General features: G+C 53.7%; 5 protein-coding genes across 5 annotated transcripts; 3 read left to right on the forward strand and 2 right to left on the reverse strand.

Annotated features, from left to right (window-relative positions):
- Window positions 1-757: 757 nt before the first annotated feature.
- Window positions 758-1,486, forward strand: CkaCkLH20_05853 (polysaccharide deacetylase; the record flags this gene model as incomplete). The annotated part of the gene is made up of 1 exon (XM_038888570.1): window positions 758-1,486. The coding sequence occupies one exon, from the start codon at window positions 758-760 to the stop codon at window positions 1,484-1,486; it is 729 nt and encodes a 242-aa protein (XP_038745906.1).
- A 1,889-nt stretch (window positions 1,487-3,375) lies between these two features.
- Window positions 3,376-4,879, forward strand: CkaCkLH20_05854 (uncharacterized protein; the record flags this gene model as incomplete). Its single annotated transcript, XM_038888571.1, has 7 exons — window positions 3,376-3,533; window positions 3,601-3,666; window positions 3,721-3,986; window positions 4,049-4,295; window positions 4,431-4,464; window positions 4,522-4,760; window positions 4,810-4,879. 7 exons carry the CDS (start codon window positions 3,376-3,378, stop codon window positions 4,877-4,879), a joined length of 1,080 nt encoding a protein of 359 aa, XP_038745907.1.
- Window positions 4,880-6,310: 1,431 nt separating this feature from the next.
- On the reverse strand, window positions 6,311-7,099 carry CkaCkLH20_05855 (acylphosphatase; the record flags this gene model as incomplete). Its single annotated transcript, XM_038888572.1, has 5 exons — window positions 6,311-6,460; window positions 6,569-6,638; window positions 6,742-6,754; window positions 6,890-6,923; window positions 6,989-7,099. The coding sequence occupies 5 exons, from the start codon at window positions 7,097-7,099 to the stop codon at window positions 6,311-6,313; spliced, it is 378 nt and encodes a 125-aa protein (XP_038745908.1).
- Window positions 7,100-7,390: 291 nt separating this feature from the next.
- On the forward strand, window positions 7,391-8,623 carry CkaCkLH20_05856 (uncharacterized protein; the record flags this gene model as incomplete). Its single annotated transcript, XM_038888573.1, has 3 exons — window positions 7,391-7,827; window positions 7,889-8,295; window positions 8,352-8,623. The coding sequence occupies 3 exons, from the start codon at window positions 7,391-7,393 to the stop codon at window positions 8,621-8,623; spliced, it is 1,116 nt and encodes a 371-aa protein (XP_038745909.1).
- Window positions 8,624-9,525: 902 nt separating this feature from the next.
- Window positions 9,526-10,446, reverse strand: CkaCkLH20_05857 (transcription factor; the record flags this gene model as incomplete). The annotated part of the gene is made up of 3 exons (XM_038888574.1): window positions 9,526-9,643; window positions 9,695-9,780; window positions 10,225-10,446. The coding sequence occupies 3 exons, from the start codon at window positions 10,444-10,446 to the stop codon at window positions 9,526-9,528; spliced, it is 426 nt and encodes a 141-aa protein (XP_038745910.1).
- Between the last annotated feature and the right edge of the window lie 5,591 nt (window positions 10,447-16,037).

Genomic DNA, 16,037 nt, shown 5'->3' on the forward strand with positions numbered 1-16,037 from the left:
ATGAGAATATCGCGACTAAGGATTGGCACGACTTTTCTTGTCGCATGACGTTTCTCGAAAAGAAAACCTTGGCGTATACCGCAAACATCCATCAATAAGCTGGATCTCGACATATTCATCGTCCCGTTGCAGATTCAACTTTCGAACTCTCGACGGCCGTCTTTGATTCTCACAAGACGGTCTGATAGCTGCCTGGATGACGATGGCAGCCTGGAGCAAGCGGGCGGGATGCTATGGGTCGCGAGGACTGAATTGGGAAGGTACAACTCTCAATCCGGCTGGTGAGGTAATTGCTCCGCCGTTTCATTCTTGGTGTGTTGGAACAGGAAAGTTGTGTGGCACAGAAAAGAACTTTGGTTCCGTCGTGTTGCTTGGAGGTTGGAAGACGGTCGTCAACATGTTAATTTAGACGGGAGTTGAATGTCACTGTGGGTCGAGTCTGGAGTCTGGTCCGATTACTGGGCTGTAGGTCGGATGATTTGATTGGCTCTAGCCGCATCCTTATCCGGCAGCATCCATCAGCCACATATTCCCGTAACGGGGCAGCTGCTCGCAGCTGTAGCCCCTGCACCTTCCACGATGGAGCTGTGCGTCGGGTTGAGCTTCGTTTCGTTTCAAACCGCCTCGACAATGCCGATGTCCCTGATGTCCCTCACTCTTCCATCAACATCGTGGAAGGTTGACGGATAGGCCAATGGCACGCATACCACTCTTCAGACTCCCAACCAAATTACGCAGGCGCGCGCGCCGCAATCGAATGGCGACCCTATTTTCGCTACTCGCCCTGGCCTTCCTCTTGGTCCTCCCCGTCTACATCATCTACAAACCGCCTGGCTTCGTCATCAACCATTTCGCGCGGAAATGGCCCGATGTTCTGTGGCAGGTCTCGACGAACGAGAAGATTATCGGCCTCACTATCGATGACGCGCCATCGCAGCATACCCCCGAGATCCTCAAGATCCTGAAGGAGAACGATGCCCACGCGACATTCTTCCTAATCGGCTCGCAGATGAACGGCAATGAGGAGACTATGAGCGAAATCATCAGGGCTGGCAGTGAACTGGGCAACCATGCCATGCACGACGAGGCGTCGCGTTCGCTCCCCGACGGCCAGCTGGAGGCGGAGATACTGGAAGTCAGGAGGAAGATCAAGAATCTATACGACTATGAGGATGCCCCCATGCCGGCCAACTACTTTCGGCCGGGCTCGGGCTTCTTCAGTGACAGAATGCGACGACTAGTCGACAAGCTGGGGTACAGGATGGTTTTGGGCAGCGTTTACCCGCATGACGCACAGATCAGTAACTGGAAGCTCAATGCCAACCACATCTTGAGTATGGCGAGGCCGGGCGCTATCATCATCTGCCACGATAGGAGGAGCTGGACTATCCCGATGCTGCGAAAAGTTCTTCCAGAACTCAAAAGACGAGGCTTTAGGATTATGAACCTGACTGAGTTACTGAAGGAGGTTGACACGGACAGATGAGCCCTCGTGCACCAAGACAACACCATTTACTTCACCACAACCACTTTCAACCACGGGGTCCGCTTCGTTTCCCGCCGCTGTTTGACATCGCTGCTTGACGGCCTTCTACGTCCCCGGGTCTCCGTCGGTGAAGAGAGCAGCCTCAAAGGACCGATGAGCTTCATGGTTCGAGCTGGCCTCGACAGCAGCCTGCCGAGCCGCTCATGCGGACGTCTTCACCGTTGCATCTTGAAGAACGCAATGCGCAGCCACGTTGCTTGCAGCGACACGCGCACGAGGATTACAGACTCCACCAAAGCCGCATAAGGCCACGGGCTGCGGCATGATCGATGGTTACATACCGCCCTCTGAAGGGTTGATGAGGCGCGGCGGACCTTTGGAGTTTTCGAGATGCGAAACATGGCGGCATGTCCTACAAAGATACAACGTCGCTTGGTGAAACCCGAGGCAGGGTTAGGTCAGACGATCTCCGGCCTCCCACGCAGGTTGACGATGATTTACGTATTCGCCACGGGAGCCAGGCAGATCTTGTACGACGGGACCGTATGAGAGGACTAGCAGTTTGTACGATACTAGACATAACAAGACCGGAAACAGACCCGGTTAGTGGAATCAACGATGTTCTCGGATCTTGGCCTTTGAGAACTCATATGTGTGATACGATGTAGGTAACCGTTTAATCCCTGGAGGGCAGGGCGTCGGCGGCTGTCATTTTTCTGAGTTCGCTCCGGTGAAGGACTCGCCAGGCTATAAACTGAAGGCCTCGTGTGGATTCACCGGGTATCCACCTCGCAAGATTCTGCAGGATTATCGATACACATGTCATTGTAAATTTTCAATGTCTCCCGAATTGGAACGGGCTGGCCAACCCGCGAGCCGATGTCGCCTTGCTACAATGTTTGGTCTTCCTTCCTTCTAGCAGGCTCATCCCGTCTTTTGGACGCGGGCATACTCATTGTCTGACACGCTCTAGAACATTAAAGCAGTACTAGCAATGTCTCCCCTAACTTTGGAGGAACTTGGCTGTCGACAGGGGGTACGAAAACGGGTGGTTAGGCCACCGGGAAGGAAGTTCCTCTGAGGCAGGTGGCACGTATCAACATCAGTCAGGGCAAGGCCCCTTTTCGTCCTCAAATTTGCTTCAAAATACATCATTATACTCGGGCGCCTAGATAATACATCAATCATCACGGGGAAAAATATTGGCCCTCTACTCTGACTTGTGCCAGTCGAGTCGCCTTCAGCTGATAGGGGCAGAGAGGCGAAAATACAAACATAAAAAAATTAGCAAAAAGCAAAAGCTCAGGTGCGGACTCGAACCGCTAACCCCTACGAAATCTGATATTCAGTTTTCTACCAATTTCAAACTAACGATCCAGAGCGTTATACCTCTGGGCCACTTGGCCCTTCATCAGGCTTGGTTGACAGTCGGGGGACCAGAGAAGAAGATAAAGGTCTGCCCGCTGTGCTGGGATGGAAGGTTGAGTTAGTCCGCTCAACCTCCTGCCTTACCTTAGTCTTGACTTGTTGAATTCTTCCACACTGTACCTATTTATTCACCAGAGCAACTGCCCTCTCCCAGGTCACATCCTCGTCTTCAAATAAGAGCCCTACTCCATCAGCCACTTTTATCTTTTTGCCCCCTGCCCTAAACCTCGGTGTCAAGCAAACATTATACCCCTTACCTCTTTTCCATGAAAGCGGTTGATTTCTAATCCCCTATTCTTAAACCCGCTTTGGTGGCTCTCTCATTTGACCAGAGGAAGCAAACATCCCAAAGCAGCAGCACCCGAACGCGCCCAAACCAACATCCTTTTACCCCTTGTCGGAAAGCCAGGACCAACCAAAACACACAAAGATTCTCGCGATCAAGAATCACAAAAGCAAAGATGGGTTCCATGATTCACGAGGCTCAGGCCATAGTGAGCGCCTTGCGCGGACAGACACTTCACGTCCCAGACCTTGGCGGAATCTTCAAGAACTGGTCGGTGAAGACAAACCCCCACTACCAAAAGGTCATCCCCGTTGTCGAGGATGCATTTGATCGGTAAGTTTCTATCTCCAAGGTACTTATGGGTTAGATATCAGACGTACTGATGATTTCTGCTTTTAAGAATGGTCAAGAACCCAGCTCTGCGGAAGAAGTATCGTGAGGCAAACTACGCCAGATTCGTGAGCTTGTAAGTGCAAGAACGAGCCCCTCATCTTCGCTTCTTCTTTTCTTACCTTCTCAGGTACTTCCCACACCCGGAGTGGAACCAGATCAAGACTCTCGCCCACTACATCGTCTGGCTGTTCTGCTGGGACGATGCCATTGATCAAGAAGGAAGCGACTTGAGCCACAACCTCCTCCGCGCCAAGACCCATCGCTCGAATACTATCAGAGTACTGGAGAACGTTCTTGGCCTCACCACCCAGCCCGCCTCCGAAATCGATCGTGACCACGTCAACGCGGAGCTGAAGAACATCGGAGACGAGCTGCAGAAGGCATACACTCTCGGTAAGCATCACCCTCATACATGAACCCTCATACACGAACAGAGAAACTGACTAGAGATACAGCACAGAGAAAGGCCTTCATGTCCCAGATGCGCCGATACATCGAGGACTGCGACAAAGAGCAATCCCTGCGTCTCCGGGGCAGCCTGCCTGACCTGGAGACGTATGGTGAGATACGACACGGGACGGCGGGCGTCTGGACCCTCTGCGCCCTCATCGAGTTTGGGCTGGGGGAGGCCGTCCCGTGGCGCATCTGCCACATGGAGGAGCTGCACTCCTTGTGGGCAGAGACTAGCAGAGGGATCTGGATGTAAGTTATATATGTTTCTGGCTATTTTTGTTACGTGGACAAAATGAGCAGCGCAGCACAGCTGTCTTATCCCAGCCTAAGGCGCGATTCGTGTTGAGTCTTGGGCACCCGATGCTAACAGACGTCTCTTTCTAGAACCAACGACATCCTTTCCCTGAAGAAGGAGATGGTGAGTGCCACACTAACTTACTCCTCGGTGAATACACCAGCTAATACGAACCCACAGCCCAAGGACGACAGAGCTGCCGAGAGCATCGTCAACGCCGTCCCCATCCTCATGGCTGAGCAGGGCAAGTCGCCCCAGGAAGCAGTCGACGCCCTGCTCGCCGACCTCGTCGTCTCCGTCGCAGCCTTCGAGGCCGCGGCGGCCGCCCTGGCGGAGGCGGCGGGGGAGGAGGGACGGCAGGCGGTGCTGCGGTACTGCGATGCTTGCCGGTGCATGGTCACCGGCAGCATCCAGTTCACGTACGTTGTTTCTGCACCTTTTATATCTCCAATGCTGACCAAGACCAAGATTCGAGTCCACCCGATACAAGTTGGCGGGCTGCCTGAACGAGGACGGATCGTTGGATATTCCGCTGTAAATGCCAGATACCCCGAGGACTAAGGAGAAGGAGAACGCCGAGGTCGAAGAACGGTGTTGTTGGATTAGTTAATGTACGAAGTCTGTTTGAGTAATTCGACGTCCGCTTTTTTCCACATTTGAGACTGCGGTATGACGGCCAGAGTGAAGCTGTGCTGTTGCTGGCAAGAAAACACGTGGGTGAGTTTTCCAAACGCTCCAAATGACGCTTTTAAACCCCGCCGCTGTCCTCGACTGCTTACCCGTCATCCAGCCCACGGCTGTAAGCAAGGCTTGAACGAAGACATTATAAGAGTGATGACTTGATCAACAAACCTGATCGGGGCGGCAGTGATGTATGTCCATGAACGGCGGCTAGAAATCAACAAAGGCCTCTCTCTACGCCTGGCAAAACTCCGCCTCGTTGGGGTCGGCTTCTATCTCAACGAAAAGATGTTCTGTACCTTTGAGGCCTCCGTCGGCCGTCCTGAATACTGGGACCGATTACTGCGACGAGGACGACGCCCGGCACGGAGAGAAGTTCCCTCGCCCTCGCCCCTGTTCGCTCAGAAAAGCGTCTGGAAGAGATGTCTAGCACGACCGCCTCCGAACCTGGTGATGTCTCGCATCCAAGAACAAGGTCAGCTCTGTTCAATGAACGGCGTGAGGCCGAGCGCCGACAGCAATCGACTCTTCTCTTATATTGAATACCGCTACTCTTATATCGGTGGAATTTTCAACCTAAGATTGTGGTGCATGACAACATATCTGAGCCCAAGTAGCGTTTGAAAATACACATAAGGATGAAGGCAAGGGACACGTCTCAATCTCCGCGGCGAAGCATGAATGAATAACGACCCTCTCTCTCCCTGTGTATACTAACGCTACTCGGCGTTTCAGAGCTCAGGATTTCATTCTCCTCTCTTGAATTCGGATAATTGACGAAATGCTATGACACGATCGGTCTGTAGTTTGCTTGCAGAGATGCAGACTGAGGAGATCGAAACTGGGGAACGATGTTGTCGATGCAGCAAGCACGATGGATCTGGGCTTTTTGAGAATCGTTTTTTTTTTCTTGACGTCCTTTTTCGAAAGGTTGTCGCCGAGATTGTTCAGTTAAGACGGCACTATGAACAATCCAGGGACAATACCAATGATGAAAAGCAACCAAGGAAGCATTCTAAGCCAGGAGAAGTGCAAATATCATCACGGGACATCAATTGTCTTGAATGTACAACCTCTCATGAAGTCGGCAACCTCGTAAATCCATCATGATTAAGCGCAACTCATTTTTCAGAGAAGATTGCCGAACTAGACATTGTTTGGGTGAGTTGAATGCTAGGATGCGGTGATATTTATATCTACGGAGTAACGCCCAAGCAGTCTGTGGCGCAATGGCATTGCAGAATTACCGTCATCGTCCATCGCGGGTAAACGTCGAGAACGACAAATCTTATCGCCGTACCAAAAAGTCCTTCTCATCATCGATCAAATCCCGGTCCTCGTGATCAAGCTTGACGACCTTGGCCGACCTCGGGCCCTGGTCGACGTCCTTGAGGAACTTCTTGAGTGCATCATCTTCGCCCTGCGCCTCGCCCTCAACCTAAGCAAATACGTTAGCACCAGACGAAATATGAATGCAAGCACGATGATAGAAGTTGTCCCTAACAACAATACGAGGAAAATTCTTCACAGGACGTGCTAGACTCACCTTGTTGTTGTCCGTGTTCCGACACCATCCCGTCAAACCGTACTCAGTGGCCCGTTTTTGTGTAAAGTACCTGAAGCCCCCATATCGTCAGCTAGGAAGTCACTCAATTGAAATTACCCCGAGTCGAAATTGCGTGTTGAAAGAGTTGATATAGAAAAAGTCGCATCACGAACCGAAATCCGACACCTGCGAGTGACGTCAGCGCCTCCGAGCTTCATTTTTTTCGTTATCTGCCCATGCTCGCTTCCGCGATAATAGCTCCCCGCCTCCCTCCCCCTTCGTCCTCCACATGAGCTTCTTCCCGCGGGGGTCAAAACGTACCTTGTACCACACCGCCGTGAGCCAGGAAATAGATCTGTGAGGGGAAAAAAAAATCAATATCCAATCGGTGCAGGTAGAGGCCGCAAGCGTCCGACTTACTCTCTTCGCCATGATTTTGTTTTCGGACTGTTGTAGGGTTGCGTGTTGAAAGGAGCGTTGGATGCAAGAGTGACGGGAGCAAGGGTCGTCAAAAGTAGCTCGGAGCTCCAAGGTCGAGCTTCGACATCGAATTGCTCAGGGTGGGTCGGTGTCACGTACCGATGACATGCATGCATGCCCGCTTACTCGCACGCCTCCCACGCCTTCTTATCGATAGGCTAAACTCCGGGGAGGTGCCAGCCAGGCGCCCAAACCCAACGCAACCCTCGGCGAGATTTCTCACCTGCATCTCCTCAACCAACATACGATCGCGCAACGAACTTTTCACAACACAGCCCACCAGCCACCGCATCCCGAACTCGCGTCCCAGACACAATTCCAACGCCGTAATCTTTCCGAATCATGGCCTCGCCAGAACAAACACCCCCGGTTGACCCGAGCAACCCCCCGATCCTCTTCCGCAAGAAGCGCAAAGCAGGCATCCGCCAACGCGCCGCATCCCCCGACGACACCACCACCAACATCGCCGCTCCGACGGTCCCGATCCCGACAACAGAACCAAACGACAAGACCGTCGCGCGCAGCAACGACGACGATGCGCAGGAGACGGAGCAGCACATCCCCTCCGCCATCCGCCACCGCGCCCGCAAACGCCTCAACGGCGTCGCCTTCTCAACAACAGCCCGCACATCCTCCTCAGACGACCGCCCCGCGACCGCCGACATGTCATCATCCCGCGCCCTCGTCCCGGCGACGTCACCGCCATCCGACGAACCTCTAATCGCAAAACGCTTCGCGCCCCAGACGGGTCTCGCGACGACCATTGTCAACAAACACATGTATATACCCCCCCTTCCGCTCCCCTTTCCCCTAAGTATGGCCAGGGACTGATCAAGCAAGGATGGAATACATAGAATCCCACCTCTCTAACCGCGCATCACCCTCCGCGGAAGCAACCTCAAACACGACACCACAACCCGGCGGCGCATCCTCCGCCTCCGGCTCCACATCGGCAGCGGCCGCTCCGGACAAGGAGAAGAAGGTGCACCCGATCATGCAGGGGAAGCTGATGGAAGTCGATCTCGGCGACGAGGTCCGCGCCCGGAACCAAGCCATGACGGAAAAAGCGGCCCGGCGCCTGCTCGGCGAAGCCGTGCCGGACGAGGACGAGGCCGGTGACGGCGGGCGCAAGGCGAAGAAGTCCAGGCTCGGAAGGGACGGGAAGCCCTGGCGTCCGAGGAACCGGAGGAACAGCGACGACGTCAAGAGAGATCGGCTCGTGGAGGAGATTCTGCGCGAGAACAAACGTGAGTTTGGGCCCCCCCTTACCCCGGTGTTGGAAATGCTGACGTAGTTTTCCTAGTCGATGTCTACGATGTGCCCGCTGTGCAACAGCCCCAATACGAGGGTGACGGAGACGCAGATGATCGCATCGCCGAGGAGTTCCGGCGCGAGTTCATGGATGCCATGGTGCAGAGGCAGCAGAAGAAGAAGGCGACTGCGCCGCCGGCGAGGGTTGGTGCGCGCAAAGCGGACGAGGACGTCCTTAGGGGTCCGAAGCTGGGAGGCAGCAGGAACTCCAGAGCAGCCATGCGCGATCTGCTGCTCAAGAAAGAGAAGGAGGGCAAGAAATGAGGGATCCTCCAGACGCGGCACACGCACATTTCTGGATGATTAAATGATACCCCCGCTGGTAGCAAAGCGACCTAGTATCTTAATTGGAATGATTGAATTTCATGATTGGCATCTATAAACCAATTTCTCGTAACCATAGTCAAAGTTCCCGTACCCAAGATATAATAATGAAAAGAAGAAACGATCATGACGACGTGCAAACCAACCCAAGGTCCAAGAGCCATTTTGATATCCCTGATAAGACTAGTAAGAAGAAAGTCCCCGACAACATTCAGAGGGGGGAGGGGAAGAAGAAATCATGTGAAACAGCCGTTCCCAGGCCACAAGACTGTCGTAAGTAACTAGGCCCTATAAGAATGTAGAGAGTGTGGGAGCCGGCTCGTGATAAGCTCTGTCTTTCTAAGCTCTCGCGAATTTGTAACGCCGGGGTATTAATGCGGTTCATCCTCATGCCTCGATGCTGTTGTGTATGCCACTTGTTCCCATGACGCCGTTGTGTGAATTCAGATGCAGAAGCAAGACCCCCAGGTTCGTAAACATAAGACTAATTGATGTAGCTTCAGCTTCGACGAGAAGGTGTGCTCATCGGATGTCAAGCTGGAACGGCTTGAAGCGTCCGCCGATAGTCGCGCAGCGAGGGCATTTGCGCCGAGCCCCTTGCTCTGCCATCAGGACATCGACGCATGCCTGGCACAGGCCGCAAATGCATTCTGTGCAGGCGTACGAGTCCTTGAGAAGCGAGACGCTCTGACAGGCTGCGCAATAGATTTGAGTGTTCTGCGAGGAGTAACTCGGTGACGAGTCTGACAAGCCTCTCGACTCGATGTGGAAGTTCTCCCCGCTTTCACCGCTTTCAACCGACGGGAATGGGTCAATAGTGTCCTGGTTGTAGGATGGCGGGGTTAAGGCTTGTTGCAGTGGTGAAGCTTGATAGCTTCCTGCTCCTTGCGCTGCCTGGAATCCATGATGTAGAAACGGAGGTAACGAAGCCCTGTGAACAGAAACTGGTGATTGAGGCATCTTGAAATATATCAGCAACTGTCCTTGGCAACGAGAGGGCGGATTGCTTACAGGAGTCCGATCATCATCGATGTCGCCAGCAGCCGAAGCAGCTTGGTCGGCGGCATCGATGAGATCTTCCCATCTTTTCCCATAGTCTGCAGAAGGTTCAGCCGACAACGCCTTACGGTCATTATTACCTGGTCTAAGCCGTTCGTCATTCTGGATGCGTCGTAACCAGTCCGCTGCCGAGCCGCGAGATTTTTGTTTCTTGTGGTGCGCCTCTCTTCCTCGCTTGGTAACTGACTGTTTCCTGGGTCGTGTAGGTCCTACGGGGCGCTGGATTGGCGGCAGTGTCGAAGAGCGGCCGGGGGGCGAATTCGCAAGGATGGATGGAAGAATGTCCCGAGGTCTACTGGAGTTCATTGCTGGAAATGGCTCGCTGGTAATGTCGCTGTTTGATAAATGAATTGGAGGCAGCTCAATTGATGTCCTGGGTATTCGCCGTCCTTCGGTATCCGAGTGCCAATCCTGTGCGAACAAGGCTCGTTTAGCGCTTTGCTGGGGCTTGTAAGTGACGGCGGGTAGATTTCTCGACTCACCACTTCCGACTCCCATTCTGGCTCGACCTTGTGACCATGCAGCTGTGCCAGTGCTGCTGCGGCACTAGCAGCAGGAAGAAGGGAGCCGACGGCATGGTCTTCTAGGGTTCGGGGCGTGCCCGGATTGCTGACATCGTACATGTGCCGGTCATGGTTGAAGCCTTGAAGATGGTCAATCTTTGGGGGGAAGCCCTGGATTGAGAGGGACGAACCCTGTGGCATTGAGGTCGCATTTGGCTGTAAGGGTGGACGGTCGGACGGCGGCGTATTAATCATGAGCAGGAAGCTCTCCTCGGTCGCTGGCAGCTTTGAAATGTAGTGTTCTGGATGGGCTCTACGAATGTGTTCTTGCATCGATCGGTACCGTTTTTCCTGTGGTGTATCTGCAGTGTCAGAGGAGCTCTGATTCTCTCGGTCGGGTGGGTTGGCTGGCGTAATCAAAGTTCTTCCCTGGAGTCGCAATGGCGGGCGACTGCGCAGCGCAACGGTCGGCGGCGCCGTTGGAGGAATGGTTCGGGCGGATTCAGACTTACACCGATGCATCGTTTCCTGCAGCTGGAGCCATCTTGGTTCCTGAGAGGACACACGACTTCATTGTTTGAGTCGGTGATTGAGAAGGAAGACGTTAAAGAAGATCTGGGCGGCATCTTGACCCCACCATGCGCGCGAGGGCTGGTATCGATACTGAGCGGGGTGAGGTGCGACAAGTGCGTGCGTAGTATATCGCGAAGCTAGGCCAATTGATTGGGACTGGATCTGGTGAAGCTTTCGCATTTGGCGGATCGAGGAAAGCTGTGATGTTCTGTCAACAAGAGTTGGAGCTTTGGAAGCTCTCGTCTCTCTCTGGTGTGTTACAAAGAGTGTTTCGAAGAGTAAGGTGTAATGGAGGGGAGGGAAAAGGACGGGGAGGAAGAGGAAGAGAGGAACCTGCTTTTGGGGGGCAGAAGGGAAGTTGACCGAAAGCAGTAAGTAGCGGTAATGGGGGATGGACTAGGGGTGTGGCTCGGTCTGGTGGGTATCCAGCGAGGGCATGCGCACGCCGTGTACCTTACCTGAGGTGCTGTAGACGGGAGTACCCAAGCCTACCTAGGGCCAGCTGCCTTATTACCTTTGCTCTGCTCCGCGCCGTCTCCGTACGGATGGACAAGCCCAGCAGTACGGATGGATACCCAGCTGGAAGAGGTATGATAGGTATGGGTGTGTTATTTGCTGAACAGCACCAGGTTGGGGGACAAGGTGTGAGAGCAAGGAGGGAGCTTGGATCCAGCAAGCCCTTGCCAGCCGGTTGCCTTGGACCTTAAAACAGCAGGGCAACGAGTCGATCAAGAGAGCGCGTACAGTAGGTAGCAACAGCCGACATGCGCAGATGGGATGTACAGTTATTCGACCTTGATTGTGCGGGAGCTGAGGTGTGAAATGTTTAAATCCCGTGTTGCGTCCGTCTGTACCTGTCTGTCCACCAAGCTGCCGTGCCTATGGCCGTGCCTGTGCTTTTGCAGCTTGCTTGCGGCTGCGGTTCTTAAAGCTGGCTGAACTCAGAGACACGGGGCGGGAGATGGAAAAAAGGACGATATGAACCACGAATAAGGAGACGGGGCGAAGGGTGCCGGGAACAAGTCGAAGCAAGGACGTGGTTGGTTGTGGGAACGACTGAACAGCTGACAAGCTGGTGAGGTAAGACTTAGTATTCGTCGCAAGGTTAGACGTCTGAGGTCAAGGTCAGTCAGGCGAGCTGGGAGTACGGATATGGTTTTGAGTTGGCCTGTTGTGGACGTAGCCAATGTCACTGACGACCGGCAGGACGGCTGCTCCGGTGAAAGCAACGGTGACGCAGTGGTGTAAGTGGCGGGCCAAGAAGACGGTTACTTTGAGTGAGGGAAGCTTGACCACTGATTACGATTGTCCATCGGCATCGTCAGTCGGCCAACACCAATCCTCCCGTCCTATTCTCTCCCGACACAGCACAGCACAGCACAACACGATGCTCGGCCAGGCGCCGAGTAGCGGCTTGGGATGGTTCCTCCCGGAAACCAGGTGAGAGACGAGACTGATTGCCCGAGAAACGAGTTGCAACTTGTGTTTCCATCGAGTCAGTCGCGACGCCTCTCTTCTTTGTTTGAAGAGATATGACACGGCGAGGTAAGGTACCTGACTTGGCCGAGAAAAGCGGTAACCAGTGACGGACCACGGGAACACTTTGTTTTTGCTAGTGGCATTGGATAGCATTGTACAGCAGTATGAAAGTGCTTCCACTGATGGTTAGATGCTTCCACGCAGGACGAAGAGCTTGGTTGCTTGGTGCTTACTATGTACTTGGGGGCACAGGGCGGCATCTTCTTCCAATAGCAGCACAGCAATCCGCAAGCTTGGGGGGTCAGCGCTGGGACGCCGGTACTGCGGTACGGATACAACCCAGAGCATTTGCTGAACTGGGGACGGGAAGCAAGTGAAATGTGAAAGAGAGGTCGGCAAGTCGACCCGCCGAGGAGGTTCCAAGTCGAATCATTGGTTCAAGGCGATTGACGACGTGAATGACTCGATCGAGGACGGAGTGCGTCTGATGGGTTGGGTTGGTTGAACCAAGGGTTAAGGGAAGCAAGAAAGAGAGAGGATTGACGTGGATAAGAAACCGGAGGGTGTGGTTGTAAAAACAGGATTCAAGTCAAAGACCCGTGGATGGTGGAGGACTTTGAAAGTGAGGAGTGCCCTTCAGTGGAGGATCGGAAGGAGGACGAAGACGACAGGGGGAAGCAAGAGGGCGGGAAGGGGAGAGGGGAAGGAAGGAGGGGAAAAGGGGAGGGGTGTCGCCAGGAAAAGTGGACTGTTCTTTTTTTTTTTTTTGCCTTCCTTCCTCTTGCTCTTATTTTCGGAGCTTGCGAGTGGTCGAGAGGAAAGAGGTCCTTGCCGCATCAGAATGAGAGCTCTTTACCTGCATTATTCATCCCGTCTCTTCCATTGCGTCCAGGCATCGCCAATACAAATATTCGTGATATGAATAGTGTACATAGTGAGGTACATTGCTTCAACTCGAGGCTTCATCAATTCCGTTGCTTCTTCCGCACCATGTGCTCCCAGCCCTTGCAGCAGCAGTTATTGATCGCATTCTGCGGAACTGGACCCTTGCTGATTGTGACAAGCGACGACTTACTATTACAAGCCCTGCTCGGTGCTCAACCTGGGCCTGCGACTGCATCCCCGCTGTTCGTCACGTTGACATCCCAGCCGACGGGTACGGTAGAGGTAGAGGCTTGCTAGGTATCCGTAGTCTAAGATGCGGATAGCAAGTCGGGTAGCTTGCTCGGGGCGAAGCTTTCTGCGTGGTGCTGCTTTGCTGCACTGCTGAAGACGACGACTCGGGTAGCCGCGTCGAGAGGTTTGCTTGTCAAGCTAATTTTACCGCGCGGTGACAGCATTGCCACAGCCAAATTGAGGCGGTCCAGACCAAATCTCCGGTGTAAAAGCGATGAACGTCCTCCGGCAAGGAACTGCATGATCGGATTTCCCCTTGCCATAGTGGGAGTTGACGACGAGACGAAGGACGAGGACGAGGTTGGCAGCGTCGGGTCGGCATCAGGCAGCTCACCTCACCCTCGCCTACCAAGGATACAAACCTAGGTAGCTCCAGCTCCTTGATCCCAGACTCTCGCACACAAAAAGTGACCATGCAGGGCCACGGCAGCTCTCCAGGGTAAGGTAGGTTGGTACTCCATAAGGTACCTGTCCAAGCAGAGGTGAAGCTGGGAGCTACCTTCCAGTGCCTTGTGCTTGCCTGATGCACCCTGCTTGTTGTGAGCGTGGTGTCTCTGCTGGGCTGCTTTTTGGCTGCAGCGTCTGCAGCGCCTCTGAGGCAAGCTGCGGTGGAGAATCGAGGTGGGAGAATGGGTCCCCGACGTTGGCGCCGAATCGTCTGTTCCACAGCGGGGAGGAAGGCGGGCTTGACGGGGTGGAGACGAGGGCGTCGTTTGCTTGGATTGAGTGGTCTAATGGGCTGTCTTCAAGGGTTTCTGTCTCTTCTTTTTGCTCTTCGTTTTTTTTTTCTCACTCTGTCACTGCCTGGGATGTGCAGCATGTCAGGGCTCTTCAGCACGTCAACCTGCCTTCTTTTTCTCAGCTACCCTGCCTTCCCAACTGCTGCTGCAGAATATCCATTCTTACCCAGGTTTTCCAATCAGGCTGCGTTCGGTGCCTGACGAGTGCTCCGTACGCGATACCTTACACTGAGGTGTCATGCCTCACATTCCCTTCCTCCTTCCTCACCTGTGCTACAGACACTTCGTACCTTCCTCATGCTTCACGCCCCGAGGTGATGAGCAGGGTGGAGGTAGGGGAGGTACGTACCGAATCGTCCAGGGAAGGTCCCCACTTTCGTCGCCAGGACCCTCCAGTTCCTCGCCATTGAACTTCACCTCGGCCTATCACCATTCGGCAGTTTGTATCCTACCCCAACTCACCTAAAGTACGCGGCCACCGAGAAAGAAGAATTTGAACTGCTGCAAATTCAAAACCGCTCAATTCCAGATCGTGGACAGGTACCAGATCAAAACCTGCACTTTGCTCCGCTCCACTTTGTCCTTTCTCGTCAACCAAGCCTCGTTGGAAATAGAGCCAAGTTACCTTTGACAAACCGAAACCACGGCTTTTCGCCGAGACGGCAGCCCTGAAAGAAAACCTCGATACCTTACCATGAGAGTAAGGTATCCCAAGTCCGAGCCACAGCCTTATCCAGCAGCTCCAACTGTCGGCACCATCTCGTTCTCATTAAGTTGAACTCAACAGACCTCTCCTCGGCTCACTCCTGAACCGCTCATGCCGGTCAAAGTCGCCGAACGATGCACGACAAAGCAGAGCAAAAGCATACACTGAAGAGCTTTTCCAACCAATTGCACGCCATGTCTTTTTTTTTTTGTTTTTTTTTGCCACCAGCAGTACACTGAGTAGCATCCCTGGACCCCTGGCTGAATGGCACAACAGCAGACAACACTCGCAGAAAAAGCGGGAACCTCGTGCGCCTCGAAGCACCCAAGTGACATCACACGGCCAGCCGAGCTTTTCAATATCGTCCGTCCTTTGTTTTTATCTTTTCTTCCAGCAACAAGAGAGAGACTCTGATTGGTTCCTGACCGGGTTGGGCCTGAAATCTCGACTCGTCTGTGGGGATGCAATGGATTAATGCATAGACACCGACATTATGCAGCGCCCTCGAGACATCGCAACAGCACCAGGTCGAGACCCTTCACCCGGTTCACCCTCAGTCCCTCACCTTCGGACCAAATCGGGGGCTCCATCTCGTGACGACCCACGGGACGCTACACGAACGCCTCCCCTGTCACAGCTGGCAGCTGGCAAAAACAAATCCCCATTGTCGACGTTGGAACGCCCCGCCTTCGCCGTCGGTATGAGACTTACCGAAGTGGCCTAAAAAAGACCAGTATCAAGTGTTGAATCAAACCTTGAAGAAAGAAATGAAGAAGGCGGCCTTCAAGCTTCCTTACTGCCGTTGGCCTTACTGCGGTAAGCTGCCGGCGCTATGTTCGGCGGTGTATCGCAATACGGCTTGGTCACCGCCTGCTGGAAACTGCTGGAGTTCCAGCTGCCCGCTGGAGAAGAAGGGTGTGGGGGATAAGCTCACAGGACGCGAGCTCTAGTGCTGATAAGAGAACCACCAACCAGATTCCAGGGCAGCTTCGACGATAAAGCTCCCTCAAAAGTTCTAGCGCTTTACCACACCGAGCCGTACCTTAGCTCACCTGAAAAGATACCTCCAGATGTAATTCGATACTTCGAGAGCTCTACCGGCACCTGCCTCCGCTCTT

Source organism: Colletotrichum karsti (genome assembly GCF_011947395.1).
Source record: "Colletotrichum karsti strain CkLH20 chromosome Unknown Scaffold17, whole genome shotgun sequence".
Classification (NCBI taxonomy): domain Eukaryota; kingdom Fungi; phylum Ascomycota; class Sordariomycetes; order Glomerellales; family Glomerellaceae; genus Colletotrichum; species Colletotrichum karsti.